At 38.6% G+C, this 19,278-nt stretch overlaps 1 protein-coding gene across 3 annotated transcripts in view; it reads right to left on the minus strand.

Annotated features, from left to right (window-relative positions):
* Window positions 1-19,278, minus strand: part of DACH2 (dachshund family transcription factor 2) — a 247,862-nt gene that overhangs the window by 57,616 nt on the left and 170,968 nt on the right. For all 3 annotated transcript variants that reach the window (XM_051786244.1, XM_051786236.1, XM_051786254.1), the window contains 2 exons: window positions 4,058-4,213; window positions 1,097-1,269 (listed from right to left, as the gene is read on the minus strand). In XM_051786244.1, the coding sequence (XP_051642204.1) occupies window positions 1,097-1,269; window positions 4,058-4,213 (329 nt within the window). The remainder of the gene's footprint in view (window positions 1-1,096; window positions 1,270-4,057; window positions 4,214-19,278) is intronic.

Here is a 19,278-nt window from a genome sequence, read left to right on the forward strand (position 1 = left end):
AGTAATATCACTGACAGCAGCAGCAGCAATGCTTTTCTTTTACATGTTTCATTTTGTATAAGGATTTCATGTTAACTGACATCATTCAGTGCTGGATGATTGCACTTAAGGGAAGGAAAGGACAAAAGGAGCCTCACACTGTAATGAAATCCATCTACAGGTTCAGCACTCAGAACAAACAAGAGGAAGATGCAGCATCACTTGACAGGTGAGAGTAACACAGCACTGGATCCACACTCCACCTCTGGCACATCACCTACTGGTGTATTTTCCTCTACAACATGGAGAGGAAATAATTCCCACCAGAGTGCTGGCCAAACCTACTGTTGCTGTGGAGATATTGTGTATCCTCTAGTGCAGGTGTTGGACAAAAATAGCTGTAAATGAGAAACTCACATCAGCAAGGGCCTGCAAAATAACACCCTGAAACCAAATTGCTTGCAAAACCTGCAGTTTAAATTACAAAGAACTGGCATTGTTTACAAATACAGATTTAATCTTCATTTTCACATACTGATAGCATTTAAAATGTAATCAAAAAGCTTCTGAAGTCTACTTGCTGCTACAAATATTCCACTGCTGCATTTCAGTTATGGTTTTCTCATGAGGTCTCTGAACAGGTAAAGACAAGGTTACAGAGTGAAATGAATAAAATCTCAACTAATTTCAAACAGTTTAGGTACTTGCATTAACTAATGGACAGCTGAACATCAGAGATAGCACTTTTTCCCTCTCCAGTGAACAACTCTGCAGATACATGGATGATAAGAAGTATAACATTAAGTTTGATTTTAAACAACACTTCAGAATGGTTTTTGAGCTTTCACAGATGCAGCACAGATCTTCCTCTCGCCTCTAGAGAGTGTTAGTATCCATTCCTAATTACATTACAGGTTTACTGATAGATCAGAGCAGCTGAACTCCTTGGCTGTTGTGGTGGGCATTTCCTCAGCCTGAGGCACTCCCAGGAGCAGCACACCAGGTGAGCTGCAGGCAGCACAAACTGGTTGCCTCTTCATCATCACCCAGGAGAAAATCACCGTAAATGCTTTTGTAAGCCACAAAGAGCTGGGGTTTTTTTTAAAGTCTGACTTACCTTTATGACAGAGGCCCCTGCCCTGGAGAGGGGACTGTGCATCTGTGCAGCTGCTGCCATGTTGGCAATGGTGTTGAGGTGGTTCATCTGGTTCATGGCCATGGCCACGGAGGCGGGGGGGAGGCTGACGGGGAGCAGGGGGTGCGGCATCATCATGAACGGCAGGTCTATCCCTGGAAAACAGCAGGGGCAGGGCCTGGGTCACTCACTGTTCCACACCCCACCACCTCCCTTCCCACAGCCCACGTTCCACTGGAACGCTGACTGGTCAAACCCGGCGTCATCATGTGTTTGGAATTTTGATGCTTCTCAGGGAATGGTTGCCTTTGCATTCCAGGAAAGGCTGGTTTGTATCGGGGAAAGAAAGTGAGTTTGTATTGGGGAAGCCATATTTAAATAAATATATAACAGTGCACAAGTTCAGTGATCTCTTTGTTAAGTGAAATAAAGACAAACCCCCCACAAAACATAAAATTTGCATGTTTTCCAATACATCAGATGAGTATTTATTAATAATTTCAGCTGATCATACACTCCTACCAAGTCCTCAGTTCACATACAGCAATCTGAGACCAGATTGTTATATTAGGCCTATTTCTTGAATCCAGGAAGGTGTGGGTTGGACTACAGACACTAGTGAACTATTGTACAGAAGGTCTGTGATCTGGAACATGTAATGAAAGGTTAAAATTGTTGCCAGAGGTTTTAATTTTCAGGATGTCACTTTAAATTGTCTTCTGCTATGGTTATAAACCAATTTAAGAAGGTGTGAAATTCATTTGGACCAACTTGGAGATCTTGACATTGCCAAAAAGGTGAAGTTACTGCTAGCAAGAATTGGATTCTCATACTTCATTAATATCCATTTCAGCATGTGTATTACTTCTTGTATTTAGTAATGACAGCAATGGAAAGCAAGACCAAGATACCAATTCACTGAAAAAAAATTGTTTCAGGTTATTGTGCATTTGAGAGTTCTTTAGAGGGACCACTTTAAGATAGCTACTTTTGGGCATCCAAAATTATTTTTTCAGAATAAAAATAGGGCTCATTTTGCCAGACAAAATGTCCTATCATATTTCTAAATGAAATTTAGATCAGAAATTCTCATTTAGAAATTCAGAGGCGAGTATTAAATAACACAAACATATAGCTAGTTATAACCACATGCTATTCACATTAATCACTGCTAAAAGGGTTTTAACTTTTGGCTCTATCATAACTATTTGAAATGAAAAGTCCACTCCCCAATTTGGCGTATGACAAAACTAACAATAAAAATTACCAGTGACTGACATAGCCTATGTTATTCCTATATAATTTGACTACAGTGGGATAAAAACACCACAGTGCCCACCAGGAAAGGCAGAACTGTAACATCCTGAGCTCCCACACTATTTCTGTTTAACATGACTATATCATGATTAACAACTGTGATGTCTAATGATTCACTATATATTTTATATGATGATCCAGGCCAATATTAATTATGATAGGCAATAAGCAAAGCCCACATTCATCTCCTTTCCCTTCAAACCACACTGACAGTGTCTGCATCCATAAGCCTTTGTTCCCCTGCAGATCTCCCTTAACAGCCCAATAATCTTCCCTCATCCTCTATAGAGTTCCAAAACTCCCAGACACCATCTGGCCACATTGAGTTGTATGTCTACTTAAAGTCCAATTGACATGCAAACTAAATGCAAACTACAAACAGAATTTAACAGCACATCACCAGTTTTAAGACACAATCCGTCAAACATTTCAGAGGACTATGAGGAAAATACATCCTGCACTTGCAAATCATTGGGCATAATGTCTGACATTCAATAAAGCCTTTAACAGCCTATAGACACCAGCCTACTACAAAATACCTACTAGAAAATACCTCTAGGAGCAAAGAACACAACATGCCTGTATGTAAAATATATTCAGGTGCTGAATTATGCAAGAATATAAAAGGAAAGGTTAAACTACAGTGAATTTGAGTCCTATGACCTGGTGATTTTTAGCTACTGACTCCTAACCCAAAATACTCAGGTCCACACCTTCCCATGCACAAAGCAGGCCCTTCTTATAGGAGTCATTTCAATAACTCTGATTTGTTCATGTCTGGGGCCCAACAGAGGTAGCAAAGGAACTAACTGCTCCTAAAATTGTGTAAGGGGTCAGAAATCTCATTACTCCACTAAAACTAACACTAAAAATCAACTTTCATAACTTTGAGGATGAAAAGCTTAAACAAGTAACAAGAGTTCAGAAGTAACGAGCTTTTCATTCTTCATCCATCATCAACAGTTAGAGTTAACTTTATTCCTCAATAACTTTTAAAATATTAATCCTGAACATCTTTCTTGGAATATATTTTTCCCTTCCTTTTCTTCCCCCTTTGGGTACAAAGAAGGGGAACTGCTGACTTCCCACCTGCCCCCTTCCTAAGGGAAAGAAAAGAGGTGGCTTTAAAGAGAGCTGTAAGTTACAAATCCAAACTGTGTCATTTCATTCCAGTTGTTTTGGATAGCTGAGTTCACTGGATGACCTTGCCCATATGTGGCAGGTACAAGGCAAAACAAGGCAGAGGGATTGCTCCTGCTCACTTTTAACTGGTCATTTTGCATTTATTCCTTGCTCTCATATTTGTATTTTGTGGTCAGCATTTTCATCTGGAATGGAATTTTCTAACATAGCTAAAGTTGTAAGCAACTTTATGATTATTTTTCCCTTCAGTCCAGGCCATGGAAATGTCAATTTAACAGTCCCAAACCCAGCAGTGAGTGACTATTCCAAGAGAGTGGCTTGGACACGAGGCACAAGTGCAGCAGACAGTGGGAGGACTGACCCTCCCGTTGCTCCAGTGTCTCCCATCACTTCCCCACCTCCACCAGGCTGGGAAGGAAGGCAAGCCCAGCCCCCAGCAGGGCTCCAGGTACTCTGTTTTCCCAGTAAGAGCCCAGTACATACTGTTGGTGAGCAGGTGGTTCTGCTGGAGAGGACTGAGCGGGTGTGCACTTCCAAGGCTCGACTGCCCTGACAGTGTGGGATGGCCAATGCTGTGCTGGGATCCCGTCGTAATGGGAGACTGGAGCTTCTCTTTATCCCAGGAGGATTCACTCCCACCTGTAAAACAGAGCAAACCAAACCATTGGAATGGCATACACTGTTATTTAGAGACATTTTTCTTGGTTAGCAATGGGCTAATACTCTTTACCATGGCACAGGCACAGCATCTGAAACCTGCACCTGAATCTTTCAAAAACAAATGAATAAATATGCATCAGTCAAAAAAGAGGACTGGAAACTTTCAGCAACACCTACCTCATAACACTAGTTTCTGGGAACAGGGAAAGCTAAACGTTTAAGGATAAAATCATACAAGTAAACATCAGTCATGATTAAGGAAATAAACAGAAATGGAACATCTGAGACACTAAATCATGATCTCCTGCTATCACAGGACATGAGGCCACCCAGTCCCTGCCACAGGCTCCTCAGGTCTCTCACCACTGTCAATCTTACTGGGCCATTCCCTCCCTCCAGTTCTCACCAGCATTCCAGCTGAAACTCATCCCCAAAGAGTTCACAACAACTTATCCTTCCACTATTTTACCTCTGAGCTTCAAAAGCTTCCCCTCCACTGCTGGGTTTGACCCTGGGGACGTCCTAAGTAACACAGTTTCTTCACTTTGCTGGGTTAAATGAGCCAGGCATAGGCTGGGCTTGGACATCATCAATATTCAGGATTTTAAATTTAGGAGTCCAGTATTTATTATGCATAGTAATTACTGTCTAAACCAAAAACGGTCTAGAGAACTAAGCACTTGTGGTCTAGAATCTCTGTTTGCTCTTCCAAAGAAGCAATTTTACAGACTGTAGTTTTTTTCAGTATTACACTTCCACACTTGAATAACAAATTCCTTTTACACAGCTGTTAACTAGACCATGATAGTGAATTCTAAAATACATCTGGTCCCCGACACAAACCACCAAAAAAAAAGTTATACTGAACATTTCTAAAGGAAAAAAAGGTATTTTAAGTTCAATCCCTTCCCGAGTGCACCCCACATTCTCAATTAAATTACAGATTGTTAAAAACCATGTAACTGCTGCACTGACTTTGTCACTTTCATATTCAATTAAAATGGTTTTCTTTTGCTTGCTGCCTCTATCTGCTGCACCCCACTAATTTATTTACTTATTCTAATTGCGATTCTTGTTCATGACTTCAAAACAGAGAAATTCCATTCTTTTATGACAGCACTTGGCTAATAAGCATGATTAATACTGCTAAATGCAAAAGTTTGAAAGATCAATGATTGAGAAAAAAGGAAAACACTCCATCATTTTAGCACAATGTCCAAGTATGAATTACCTTCCTATGAAAGAGCTGTAATTTGTAAAATGGTAATACGTTGACAAAGAAAGACACACTAAATTATGCCATGGGATGTAATATAACATGGCCTAGTGCAGCAATTAGAAGAACTACTACAGTTAAGGCTGTGTCAGCATCTTTGCTATTTAATATACTGTATATCAGCTCTTTCAAATAACATTTGACTGCTACTTAGGAAAGAAGTTCTACATTTTGACCATTGTTAAACACAGGTGGTATTATTTGGTAAATTATTTCTCAAGTTAAATGTATAATTTATAAAGCAGTTTCTGTGGAAATGCTAAGCATTTGATTTTATCAAATGAGTTTTATTTTCCTCCATGTGCTTTTCCAGGAAATTTATCATTTACACTTTCTTCTTCCTCAAAAAATATGACATGTACCTTAGCATGAATTTTTTGTACCTGTAACTTTATGTATCAGGGCAGTGCCAAAAAAACTGGGCCCAAGAGTTTATCAGAAATTTCTGAATGAAAACTAAAAACGAAAAATGGAAACTAAAATCTGCACTCTTCATCTGACAGTCTCCCTCACCTCTTAGTTCTGCTCCAGACTTCCAACCCCAGCACAGACAGTCTAAACTCAGCTCATTCACTTATTTCTGGGAGTTTCTCTTGTCTCTCAGAGCCTCGTGCCCTACCCTGGGCTGCAGTGTCAGAGCCCTGCCAGCTCTCTGAGCCCAGCTCTACAATCAGTGCATGTTCCATAGGAAAACAGCACTAATTCCTGTTTTACAGATGGAGAATTGCACTGGGAAGAACAGGGACTTGCTAAGGAAACACAGGAAACCTGCAATGGAAAGGGAAACTGAACTGAAATCAGTACAGTCCAAATCACTGGACCAGTTTTACTTACAGATGGAGACAATAATAACTTTTTTCCCCTGCAAATTCCACTTGTAAATATGCTCCAGTGTTCAGTGCCAGCAACACAAGAATAAATTGCAATACACTTATCTCTCCAGACCACTCCTGTATTCTTATGTTCCCTATCACTTCTCCTTGGAGAAAGAAAAAAATACAGCTGAGTGTACGAGGTATAATAAAAGTGGATGTTAAATGAAATGTATCCTGCAGCCTGCAGCATCCCACAGATAACAGCTTCATCTGGACTGCAGTTACTGTGGAGTAGCAAGTCTCTTGAAAAGAAAAATAATAATTAGAACAACTTCTTACCTAGAACTGTTCAGTTGTGAAGTGTTTTATAAGGGCACTGATTGGCTCCAATGGGGAAAGCAGAGGTGCAGAATTACAAAGCCAGTTCCCTGTTTCCTGGCTCAGCAGTGGGAAAACTAAACTGGAAGAAAAGTCAGGACTCACAGGTCCTAATCCTGTGCCCTGTACCACAGACAGCTCCAGTTCATCCCACCTGCAGTCCCTTTGCACAGCTAAAAAAAAACCATTTTACAAGAAAATCTGCATTCTTCCCTTCAGTATCTATTCCCATACAGTAAGATTATATATAAATTAATAGCAAGGCAGAACTAGATTCACAGCATAAACCAAATATGTGAAATGCAAACCTGTGGTGATATACTCAGCCCTTTTACTGTCATGCAATGTTAAAAAAAGTATTTCTTTTTGAGCATCCAATTTTCTTATTTAGTAACACAGTTGTCAGCACGTTAGATCAACAAATACATATCTGACATATATACATATCAATGCACACTTCCAAATTCTTTGTTACCATAACAATTAGAAATGAATACACCCATAAAAAGTAAATCCTTCTTAATACTTCAAATTCAGGTTTAACTACATTTGTTCAGGAGATTTCTGCTGGTTGACATTCTTTGTCCAAATAGGTGCCATCCATAAGGGAAAGATGTCACATTCTAATTCTCCATCCTGTCTTTGGTATGATGAGCTTATAGGTGAAACTAAAAATGAAACTTTATGATATGAATCACACAATACACCCCAGAAAAGTAATTCTTTTTTTGACTCATCATATTCAAAAGGTTTGGTCTTTGGAGAAATTTGTATTAGGGAAAAATAATTTCTTTGTCCATACTAAGCTAGTAAAGGCTCTCATTCTTTTTAATACAGCAGATAAAGACTCTAAAATTAAACAATGATCCAGACCACTGTATATAGTGAGATGGATTTCAAGTAAGGTATATATGAAACAACAGAGGAAAAATTATGTGAAAGAAGAAAGCAAACTTACACCACTAAGGAAAACAAGACAACAGGAAGCAGCATTGGGACTTAACTCTTTTATATGAGGGGAAATATAGCTTTTCATTTATTTTACATGAGACAGAATGTTTCATTTTAAAATATTAGTAACTTGATTCATAAGTGTCACAGGAATATTATCAGAGCACTCAGAAGTCTGTTGATTTGTCAAAGTGCCAATACATCATTTATACACTTTACCAAAAGCTTTACATTTAACTCTCCTACCCACTCCCCACACGACCTTCCCTCCAACAGATAAAACTAAAGGACAAAAAGGTAATTTTTCCTTATCTTGTTTGCATTCTAGTCGATCTTGTCCCAGAACAGATTGTACTCAGCATTAAAAACAGGCAAAAGAGACAAGAACCTCCATCTTCCAGAGCTCCTGGAGCTTGTCAGGTTCAAGCAGAGATCATGGTTTCCTTACCAGAGCCACCATAAAGTGGGAAGAAATGTCTGGCCTGCTTCAACCACCCAGTTGAAGCAAACGTGGGGTGCACAGCTCTGCTTTCAGATTTTCAGCTAAATGCACAATATGGATTAAAAAAAAGGGCTGGCTGCACTGTCCATGGCAATGTGCATGTTTCAGATGGCACAGATAAAGATGGACTCTACATGGATTTGCTGAGAGTTATTTATGATCTACTTAATACACTTAATAATTAAAAGCCTGATATTTACCAGTCTTAACAGGTTATTTATCACTGCACGAATCACATACATGTTCAACTAAGCAAAAGCAGAACTGACACAACCCCAGACAATTCTCCAGTAAACATTCCCTCAGTTGCATTGTACAGCCCAGGAGCCAAATTCTGTATAACTGGTACATTCAGGTGAGCTCAGGAGTTAAATTACAGGTACCATGAACAGACAGGGAAGATCAGCCCAAGCAACCCACACATGTGCTGTGGGTGACACACCTGCACTCACAGACCCACTGCACTGACTTACACTCATGTATCTGTCTATAAACAAACTGCCTCTGTTTAAGTTTCATTTTGTTTAGCTGAAGCAAATACAAGTGATAAGCTCAGTTTCAGCTTTCTGAAAATGCTGCTACTTGCCCATCTTTGATTTTAGCAATTTTATAAGGTAACTCTTAAGGCCACAAGTCTTCCAGCAATAAACCTCCCTGTGTGTTTCTGTTCTTCCAAACAAACCCCAAAAATCTTTGTGGGTTTTTGTTTGGTTTTTTTTTTTTTTTTTTGTGAAGATATATTTAATTAGTTTCTTGGTTTTAGGTATTGAAAGATCTCCAGAAAGTAATCCAAGTTCAATTCGGTGACAGTTTCTTTTCATTTGGTTTCAAATTCATTTTATCAGCCTTAAAACTATCTGGTTGAGCTAAATGAAATCCCCTCTGTCAGAGGCACCTCCAAATTGCACAACCACGCTGTTTCAATCTCTGTCTGTCATTTTATTTTTTGTTGTGATACATTTCTGAAAAATTGAACTCCAATTGTGAAAAGCAATGCCATCTCCGCTGGCCAATTTTATTCTAAAATTGTTTTTAAACACATTTTTCATCCCGTTGGGCATACTAAGCATAACATCAGCTACAAAGAAAAAAGTATTCAGTGCACTGCTATTTCAGCACTGCTAATTCCAAAGTGTTTTGCACCCCTAACTTCTTTTATAAGTGTCCAGCATACACAAAGCCTTGGAAATTTTCTGGCTTGCCTAGAACCCCATTACTCCCAAAACAACACAAGTCTGTGTTTTCCAGCACTTTCAGCCCCTGTGTTTTCAGGTGTCCCAGGCTATTTGCTTTTACCAAAGCCCCAATCTCACCTCAATACTGGGAAAAACTGTCACTTTTTTGGTCTACACAGAAGATCTCTGCAAAAACATTTCAGGCTGCAACTTTCGGTCAGGTCTTTCCATGGACAAAATCAGGTAGAAAACAATTTCTGACATCTCTCATAAACTGAGCAAGGTCAGCAGGAGACCACCCAGGTCACATTCCTGGTCAATTGTCACTTTCCTTTCAATTGTCACAGAAACTTATGGTCAGAAAACCATAAAACTGTTCTGGGTCAGGATTATGACCCGTTTAACCCCAAATTCTGTGTCTCCTGTTGGCAGTAGATGATGTTATTTATGGAGGCCATGCAATCATGAACACTTTCTGTGGTCCCTTATTACCCCCAAACAAACTCTTTAACTTTAAAAAGGGAATGAGATTTTTAATCAGCCCCCCAAAATCATGATACCCATCTGAAATCTACATTTGCAATGCATTTAGAGCTTTTTATCCGTGGATTTGTTTAGCTGTGTGCATTTGGCTACATCAACTTCTGGAGTCTGCCCTACAAGAAAGCCATGAAAGTGTGTAGGGTAAGATATTAAAAGTCAAGAAATCCAGTGATGGCTTTACTGGGCTACTTCCAAAAACTTATCAAGTGGTTCAGCAGATGTAATTACTGCTTAGCCCTGCCAAAGCTTTGAAATGTGCCCATTAATTCAGCAATTCCCAATCTGTCCATCAGTCAGTCATACTTAAAAAATATGTCTGTCAGGACTTAGGTGAAGTAATCTGTTGATAATTACACAATAAGAAGACATCTGAAATCTGAATATAATTTCTAAACTTTTTGAAAAGTCTTAATGACAGCAAAATCAAAGTTTATTTCACAGCAAACAGGACATTGAAGATAACTGGGAATGTGTCAGAATATTTGATGCCAATTTAATTAAGAACAATTAATTCCAGGAAGATACTTTTTGAGAAGATAAAAGCAGAGATGAAATACTTATTTAGGAACCTAATCATCCCTGCTGAACCATCAACTGCTTCTTTTAAAATGAGTAGAGACAAAGAAACAAGAAGGTGGTAAATCAATGTGTTCTGACATTCCCACATGATGACTGATGATGATGGTGCTAAAGCACAATACCAGAAAAGTCTCCTTATTGCCATTAATGTGCAGGGAAAAGAAAGAAAATGCAGTGTGATTTAAGGGACTGGTTTGCTAAAGCCACAAACTGCTCCAAGTATCTTCAGTTAAACTCAAAACACCAAACACATCTCAGTGGTTCAACTGATTCAACTTATTCCACCACTGCACCCCATCAAAGTCACATTTAGCAAGGTGAAAACTCCTGTTTTCAGAAAGTTAGACACAAACTGTTATAATAATTGTCATTAAAATGCACTGATATTCACAAGCACCTCTCAGAGTTACCTGTACCTATTCTCCTCTTTTCTTTTGCTGATTTAGTCATATATAAATATTAAACAAAACAAGTTGCTTCTGGGCCAGGAAGGAGCATGACAGGCTGGAGAAAAGCTCTGATAATTAATAAATGAAGCCTTTTCTGCCTTGTTAACCATGGGATAAGGGGCAAGGGGGGGGAGCTTGCAATCTTCATATCAATAGTTAAAGGTATTTATGGCTTCCTAGATGGAAATTAGCCATGATATTTCAGGAATAATGGTTCCCAGAATGACTGCATCCAAAGTGCTACAGTCCAGCCTACAGTGACAGCTTCCCAGAACACTCTCCAACAATTCAGGCACTAGGAAATGCCTGAAAGAGAGGTATTTTCCTTGAATTTAACCACATTTAATAGACTTTTTTTTTCCAATTAATAAAACAGATGTCAATTTTTTGCATCCACGACATCCTGTAGCAAGGAGTCCCCCAGCTTGCCTATGCACTGTATGAAAAACCACCTCATGTTATTTGTAGGTGTCTTTTGGAGGGTTAACTTGGCATTTGCTGCCTTCCTCTGATGTCTCCCAGTTCTTGTAGTGGATAAAATAGTGAGTTATAAAACCCTATTCTTCTCTACAATGGGTAGTACAGTTATTGCTACCATTTTATTAACAAGTGTGTGACTTTATTGCTATTTATTTTTCTCTAGAAAGATAAGAATGCTGTACTAGAACAAGGTATCTCTTGTGGTTTAGAACCATCAACAACTAAATTAACTGTTTCCTACTGCAGGACCACAGTCTGTCTTCAGAAACACGTGCATTTCACTGAGAGAAAGAAGGTCAAAATTCTGGTCTGTCATGTTTTTATTACTGTTGATGATGCACAAGCCAGAAATAAAACAGCTTAACTTTCAGATCTTGAACACAGTTTGTAGGGCTGCCTGCCAGAAAGGATAAACATACATCCTTCTAAACTCAACAACGGCAGCCAGCAAGCACAGAGCTGGGATTTGTATCCCAGGGATGATCACACCGACACCTTCACTCACCACAACTAAGCATTTTCTGCCTTTTTTAAAAAATTCCTTAATATTATCCCATATTTAACAATTTACTGAAAGAACCACTGAGATACATGTACAGTGTGTTTTTACCATGACTGTAGCTAGACAGATAATTTGCTTTGATTTTGAGAGGCTTTGAGAACATCCTGACATCCATGGCAGGTAGGTAATGCTATGGTACAAAATCAGGTTATTCGAGTTTCAACGATTCATCGTTTACTGTTTGTTTGAAATAACTCCTAAGAACAGTTCAAGTTACAGATTGCAGTCTTCTGAGTTAATTTCAAGTGACATAAATGGATTATGTAATCCTTTCAAAAACACCTAATACTAAAAGAACTCCATAAAGTATGGCTTGAAAAAAATTAAATAAAGTCCGTGGCCTTTTACGTACACACCTGGAAAATCTTCCAAACCTCCAGCATCTGCACCAAACTCACTGGAAATTTTACTAGGGAATGCGAGGTTGCCAAGGGATGCTCAACATCCTTTTATACAGAAGCTGAATGACTGTGAAAGCTCTGCAATGACATTTAATTCCACAGCCCATGTTTCCACGAAGGAGGAGTAAGTGCAAACACCTGCACAGTTCCCACAAGCTGTGTCAGGCTGGGGAACACTGGAAAGGTCCATCCCAATTCTGAAGGTGCTCCATTTTTTTATATCTGGCATTTGATCCCTTGCACTAAGTATTACTGACTTCTAAAATGTTTAGAATGCTGCCAAAACCAGGAGAGCCTGTGAGTAAACCCAATTCACATAAAAGGTCACCAGTGACATCTGTGGTGTTTTAGTTCTAAAAATAACACACAAAACCCCCTTGAACCACGTTAGCAGCCAACTTTGTACTTCCTTTAACAACCACTTTCAATTTTGCTCACAGTAATATCTGAATAAACTCCTACCACAGGACTTGGACATCTTGCATGTTTAATCCATCTTTGACTTTCAGAACATTTCTCTCATTCAGCCCTTGGGTACTCCCATCTCGTTTCCAGTGCAATTCTCCTCAAGGAATATCAGTGGGAGTTTTGCACTGGCTTCTCTAAGGAGCAGAAGCAAACCCCCAGAAATGAGCAACGGTGTCAAATAAACCACTGAAGAAAATACATCCTAAATTTTTTAAAGGATACTCTATGTCTTCAAATTAATAATTCTTTTGTACTATAAACAACCAGTACTATCAGAACAAACGTTACTAAAATATTGATAATAATACCAGATAGAGTATTTCTTAAGAAGAAAAAGTGAGAAGCTTCTGCAACAAAATGGAATAGCACAAGTGCCAAGCTGAACTCAACTAAGCTTGAGGTTTTGGACCGGATTCATTTCAGCTTGTGGTATAAGTATGCACCACCTTGATTATCATTTAAAAAAATATTGACAGCTTGCCTTCTCATACCAATGCCTAGTAACAAATTCCAAATGTTTTGTCACATTTCTTGTGAGCAATGCCATCTGCCAGAGGTGGCATTTCATGGCTGTTTACCCTGACTCCCTCCAAGAATTCATCTGCCACTATCTAATGCCGCCTGAATAAAGGGGATTAAGGCTCTGATGCAACAGAGACTATTGATAATTTGGTATAATTGGGAAGAAATGAAGATAAATGAGGTTGAGGATGGAGAGGCAATTAGTTGAGCTGCCTGTACAGCTGTGTTCTCGGCCTGGCTCCCCTGGCCTTTTCTTTGGTGAGGTATGTGCAAATTAAACATAATGACAAATACACTCTTCCCAAAGCTCTTTAGTTTGGGAAGCTTGAAGATCTGTTTTTCACTTCGGAGATTCTAGGCAGCTTTCAGTTTAAAAAGAAAGAATAAAGAGAGTCATCCTCACTGCTGAGGTTTTTTAAAGGGATGCCCTCTGGCCCAGCACACCCACAGCTCAGTAACTGTGGGTCCAGCACCCAGCTCGGTGTTCCCAGTGGAACAGAGCCTGGTGCTGGTTTGGGGGTTTGACCAAAAGGAGGCAGGATTCTGCCTCCCTCAGTGCCACACAGAGGTCATTCCACAACTCATGACACCTTTGCTACCTCTCCTTGGTATCTTAGTCTGTAAAGATCCTCTGTCCATGTCTTTGGTGAAGCAACAACCCCAGAGCATGATCCCCCTGAAATATGGACTCTCTAAAGCCCCACATTTTGCAGCTGAACCTCTACTTTATAAATTGTGCCAGCTTTTAAAAATACTGGTCAAAAAACCCTTGAAACTTCTACAATACACATTTTTCTCTAAAAAACGTCTTAGCAGTGATAGATTTTTTTCAGCCATAATACAAAGACAGCTACCCAGATATAAGCCTTAGTTCTAAGTTATATTATTCAGGTGAGGCCAAGTAATCAAGCTTGAACACCTTGAAAGATATTTAAATCCAAAGTGAGCATGGTCAGACTACAAATCTCCAAATTAGAAGGCACAAATCTGCAGTTTGATTTGTAGTTCTTATTTCAAATATATTGAGATAAGTTCATACATATACATGTAGAAATGTGCCTATATATGGTTTAACATAAATGTAAAATAACATACATTTGCCACAAGAAACGCCACTACATGTTTCACATACAATTCTAACAGGTTTTCATAAATGTCAAATAATGCAAGACCCCTTTAGAAAGAAAACCAGTATTTGCAGAGGCAGCTCTGGCTTTACAGACATGTTTGCCCAACTACTCAGCACATTTCAAAAACTAAACCAACCACTTAATTACAAAGGTAACTGTGACTTCTCAAAAGTAAATCCAGAAGGCAAAAAGAAGTAGCTTAAGAAGTATTTCTGCAATTTGTAGATGATTAAATTTTGAAGGTGAGATGTGTGACTGAACCAACCATTCATTAAGTTGACTTGAAAAGCTGTAATTTGTGGTTTATTATGGAGCATTTGCCCAGAAGAGCCACCACAGAGCCATAACTGATGATCAGGGATAATAGCCATGGATTTCAACAGATTTCCAGAGCTCCCTGGTATATGCTGAGAACAACAATATCAAAAGGTTCCTCTCTCCAGCACTGCTGGTGTCAAGGTTAATGAGCTAAAACTTGTTAAATTGATATTACCAAACTAATGAGTTTTTTATAGTATACTGCATGGATTCTGACACACGGGCTAATGCAGAATATTGCTGCTCTTAATTGAATTAGAAGTTATTGCATGTATACAATTAAGAGAACTAAAAATGGAGGAGCTGTGAGGGCATTTTGTATCTAGACCAGGCTATTGTCACATACCTCATGTGCTTCAAATAATACAGAATTATGGAATTCTACAGAATTATGGAATCCCAGAATGGTTTGGGTCAGAGGGGACCTTAAAGCTCATCCAGTTCCACCCCCTGACATGGGTAGGGACATCTTTCACTATCCCAGGTTGCTCCAACACTTCCAGGGGTGGGGAGTTCACAACCTCCCTGGGCACTTCAAACGTTTAAATATGAAATTATTTGAATATGAAAAATATGTATTTAATATATAATAATAAATATACAATATATTGATATATTTATATACTATATTATATAAAATATATAAATAATAAATATGAAATTATTTAAATCATATGAACATTACTTAAAAATAATTTTCACATCAACCACACCAAACATTAAGGAAGAGGAGAAACAAATGCCTGGAGTCTCCATCCAAAATAGATGAACAAAAAGTAGAAAAAAAAAATTTAATGAATCATATTAAAAGGGAAGGAGCTTATGAAAAATAAATTGCATTTGTAGATGATTAAATTTTGAAGGTGAGATGTTGCATAACCACATCAACCATTTATTTCAGTGCTATAACTGCATCTAATAAATAAAATACTTTTTTTTAATCCAAACTGAAGATTCACTGCTATCTAATGACTTAGATTTTCCATTTACATAGTACAGGGGCAGGGTTTGGGCTGTAATTATTCAAGGCAGAAAGAAGAGCTGTTAGTTAGTCAGAGAGAAAATCAGTATGAGTTGTGAGCAATAGGACAATGCAAATATTTCTTTTACTGACAGGATCCCTGAGTTTAAATTCAGAGAGGCCCAACAGAGATTATCCTCCAAAATATAAGATACCTACAAGTTTCATGCAAATTCCCTTTTGTTTCAATAATATTTCTGCATAAAAGTTCAATCTCTCACTGACACAGAAATGTCATTTAACATAAAAGACATACCCAGATACACTTGGTGTTTTAAAAATGAAATGAAAAATCTTACTCGTGCTATTCTGGTGTTTTCTAAAGGACTTTTCTTCCTGGATCTAGGATTTTACAGAGAAAGGCAATAGTGTTGGACTCAACTTCCAAAAAATATCGGCTTTGTCAAAATCCAGAAAAATAGAAGAGGTACTGTAAATGAGGAGGAATATTTCTCAAGGATGAAATGCCAAAATCCCCTTCACATCAAATTTTTAGAGGTAGTTAATCAACAAGCAAATCCACAGGAACTTTTAAGACAGATCCACAGGAACTTCCTACTACCTTTCCAATTTCCATCTGAAATAGGGGAAAAATAAATCACAATTTAACTAATATTATATGCCTTACAGGAAAAGGGGAAAAAGCAGCCTCTGATGTCCCACGACATCAGTAATTGAATATACAGCTTTTACACAGTTTCACTAGTCCCAGAGTTTCATTGTCTCCATCCTTAAAGCAGCCTGAGAATCCTCTTAAAGAGAAGAATCTATTCTCATTTTTATATTGTACAAATGTAGAACAGTCACAAAACCCCCCAATTTTCAACGTTTTAAATATCAATGCCTGTCTGATCTTAAAGAGAAGCTCAACATTTATGTCTTGTCTTGGTGATAAAGTTCATGAATATATAATGAGAGTGGAACAACTCTGCTACTGATTAAATGTCAAAAAAGGTTTTATTGTCAAATATATTGTAAATACAGAAGATATACAACAAAGAGCATTAATTGCAGATGGCTGTGTACAGCTTAAAAAATGCACAGCATCTAGACAGGAAATGCTGATTTTCAGTTTCAACTATCAATTTTAATTTACCTTCAGAATGTACCTTCAGTCAATGTGCACAGATGGAATAAACTATAAAATGGCCAAACTCAACTGAACAAAATGTTTCACATTCAAGGGCAGGTGAGAGTCTCTATCCTGCATACACAGCTAAATTAACCAACCTATCCAAAACTCTGGATCTGTATTAGAAATTATCTAAACCTTTGAGAAGATTTAAGAGAGATATACTGTGAAAATTTGGTGAGGGCAGATGAAAGACTGGAATAGCCTCACAAACTCAGAATGGGGTTTTGACTTCCTGTGTAAATAAAAAAAGTAAATAACAAAAAAAAAAAAATCATCTAGAGGCTATAGCAGGCTGTGGGTGAACACAGGTCAGCAGTATCCTGCTTCCAGGAAATGCCAGGAGAGCAACTTGTACACATTTATAGAAGATCACTGAGTGTACAAGTGGGAGAAATTCTTTGTCTCTGTTCCACGTTTGTGCACAGAGCTCTGGCACGGCCTCGACCCAGGCACTGACGGGGGCTGGGACCCAGGAGGATCTGAATCACCTGGAGAGAGGCCAGAGGAGTGCAGGGAGAGCTGACCAGGGAATGGGAAAATCCTCAGGATGAGTCATGTTCAGAAGAGCAGGTTGTTTAATGGAGGGAAGGGACAACAGACAGGAGACTCACTAATAGTCTGCACTAGGTAAAAAACATGTTCAGTAATAAAATGGAATAAACTGTTCTCCATACCCACAGGACGAGAAGTAAGGAAAGAGTTTAACAAGGAAGATTTAGGGAAAACTTTAGGAAAAATGGCCATGATAAGCAAGCCTATAAAACTTCTAGAATTAAGCTGGCCAAGTGTCAGTCAGACATGGGGCTGGCAGAGCTCCTGCGTCGCTGGAGTGTGGACAAGGAAACAAGCCTGAAGTGCTGCTTTCCTATAACCCTAAACACCACAGACTGCCATACAGAGATCACATCCAGAGCCACCCTGCAGGGTGGAACAGCCCATCCTGAGCTCACCCTGCTACCTGACTTTACCTGAGCCAGGTGTGTGCAGCAGGATCCCCCACACTGCAGGTACAGCCTGGAGTGTTCACCCCAACACAGCATCACTGTCCCACACCAGGGAATCTTCTTCAGCTGCAAGAATGGCTCAGCTGAAGCCTTACCTACTCTTCTCTTCAAGAAAACATCAATGACTGAGAAAATACTGCTGTTCTGAAACCATCAGGTGCTGCTGCTGTGCCTCCCAAAACGAAACATGTGTCTGCAAAAACTAATGCAAACTAAAATACATATTAGTTAGTTATCAGATAACATAATATTGGTTAAATTTCCAAAATAATCAACACATTAAGATGGCACTTGAAACTGGTACATTAAAAATCCATGCATTTTTCCTTTAGATTATGGACAAATCAGTAGCTTGAATTATATTGTGCCAACAATATTTTCTTCTCCATGACTAAATGAACCTATTTTTAATACTTTTTTGGTGATTTTATTAATTTAATTTAACCTTCTAACAAATTAAGAATAAGAATTTAATCTGAGAAAATGAATTTGGAAATTAAAGGCTCTGGTGACAAAGGTACATTTACTGTTGGCCTGAGACAACATTGCTGGTCCTTCCTAATTGTAACAAGAAGGATCTGATAAACTGCTGCTCTTGTATACAGTTAGGGGTTGGATTTTTTTTAAAGGAGCTAAAAACACAGACTACCCACCTGTATCTATTTTTAATTTGCTAATGACTGTACTTGCTAAAATTCTACCAAAATGTCACTCACAGCTTTGGATTCCAGCTTTTTTTAAACAGAATATGGAGCAGAAAGCATAACCTATTATGCAAAACTGTCAGATGCTTACTTTAAAATCACAGAAATAAATGCATAATCCTCATTTTCTCATGGATCAAAACTTTATTAAAGGAAAACAAAACTTGAATCTGACTGCTCCAGAGAGCCAAGGTATTCTATAAAAAGGAGTAAGGTGGTGATCTGTGTATGTCCTGCTTACCCACACAGCCCCTACTCCAGCACTGAGGGATGCCTTGCACTCTGTGGGTGCAAGGAAAGGCAGAATTACTGGAGACCATGGTGACTTCTGTCTCATCAAATTCACAAATCAGCCAGACATTTCAACAGCACCAACTGTTGCAAGGAAAACTGCTACCGAATCTCAGCTGCAGAAATGTCAGCTCAGGGCACTCAGCACAAATCTAGTGCTGAATCTTTAACTAAAAACCCACGTTATTAAAATTGGGGGGGGGGGGGGGAATTTATGCTACGTCTTTAAGTGAGAAAATATTTCAAATAATCACACCACAAACATTTCTTGCCTCAAACATAAATTAACTGTATGTTAGGGGACTTTTTTTAAAAATCTGATTAAAATTGTAATTCATGA

Source organism: Manacus candei, unplaced genomic scaffold (assembly GCF_025592945.1).
Source record: "Manacus candei isolate 608988 ecotype Guabito, Panama unplaced genomic scaffold, ASM2559294v1 h1tg000003l, whole genome shotgun sequence".
Classification (NCBI taxonomy): domain Eukaryota; kingdom Metazoa; phylum Chordata; class Aves; order Passeriformes; family Pipridae; genus Manacus; species Manacus candei.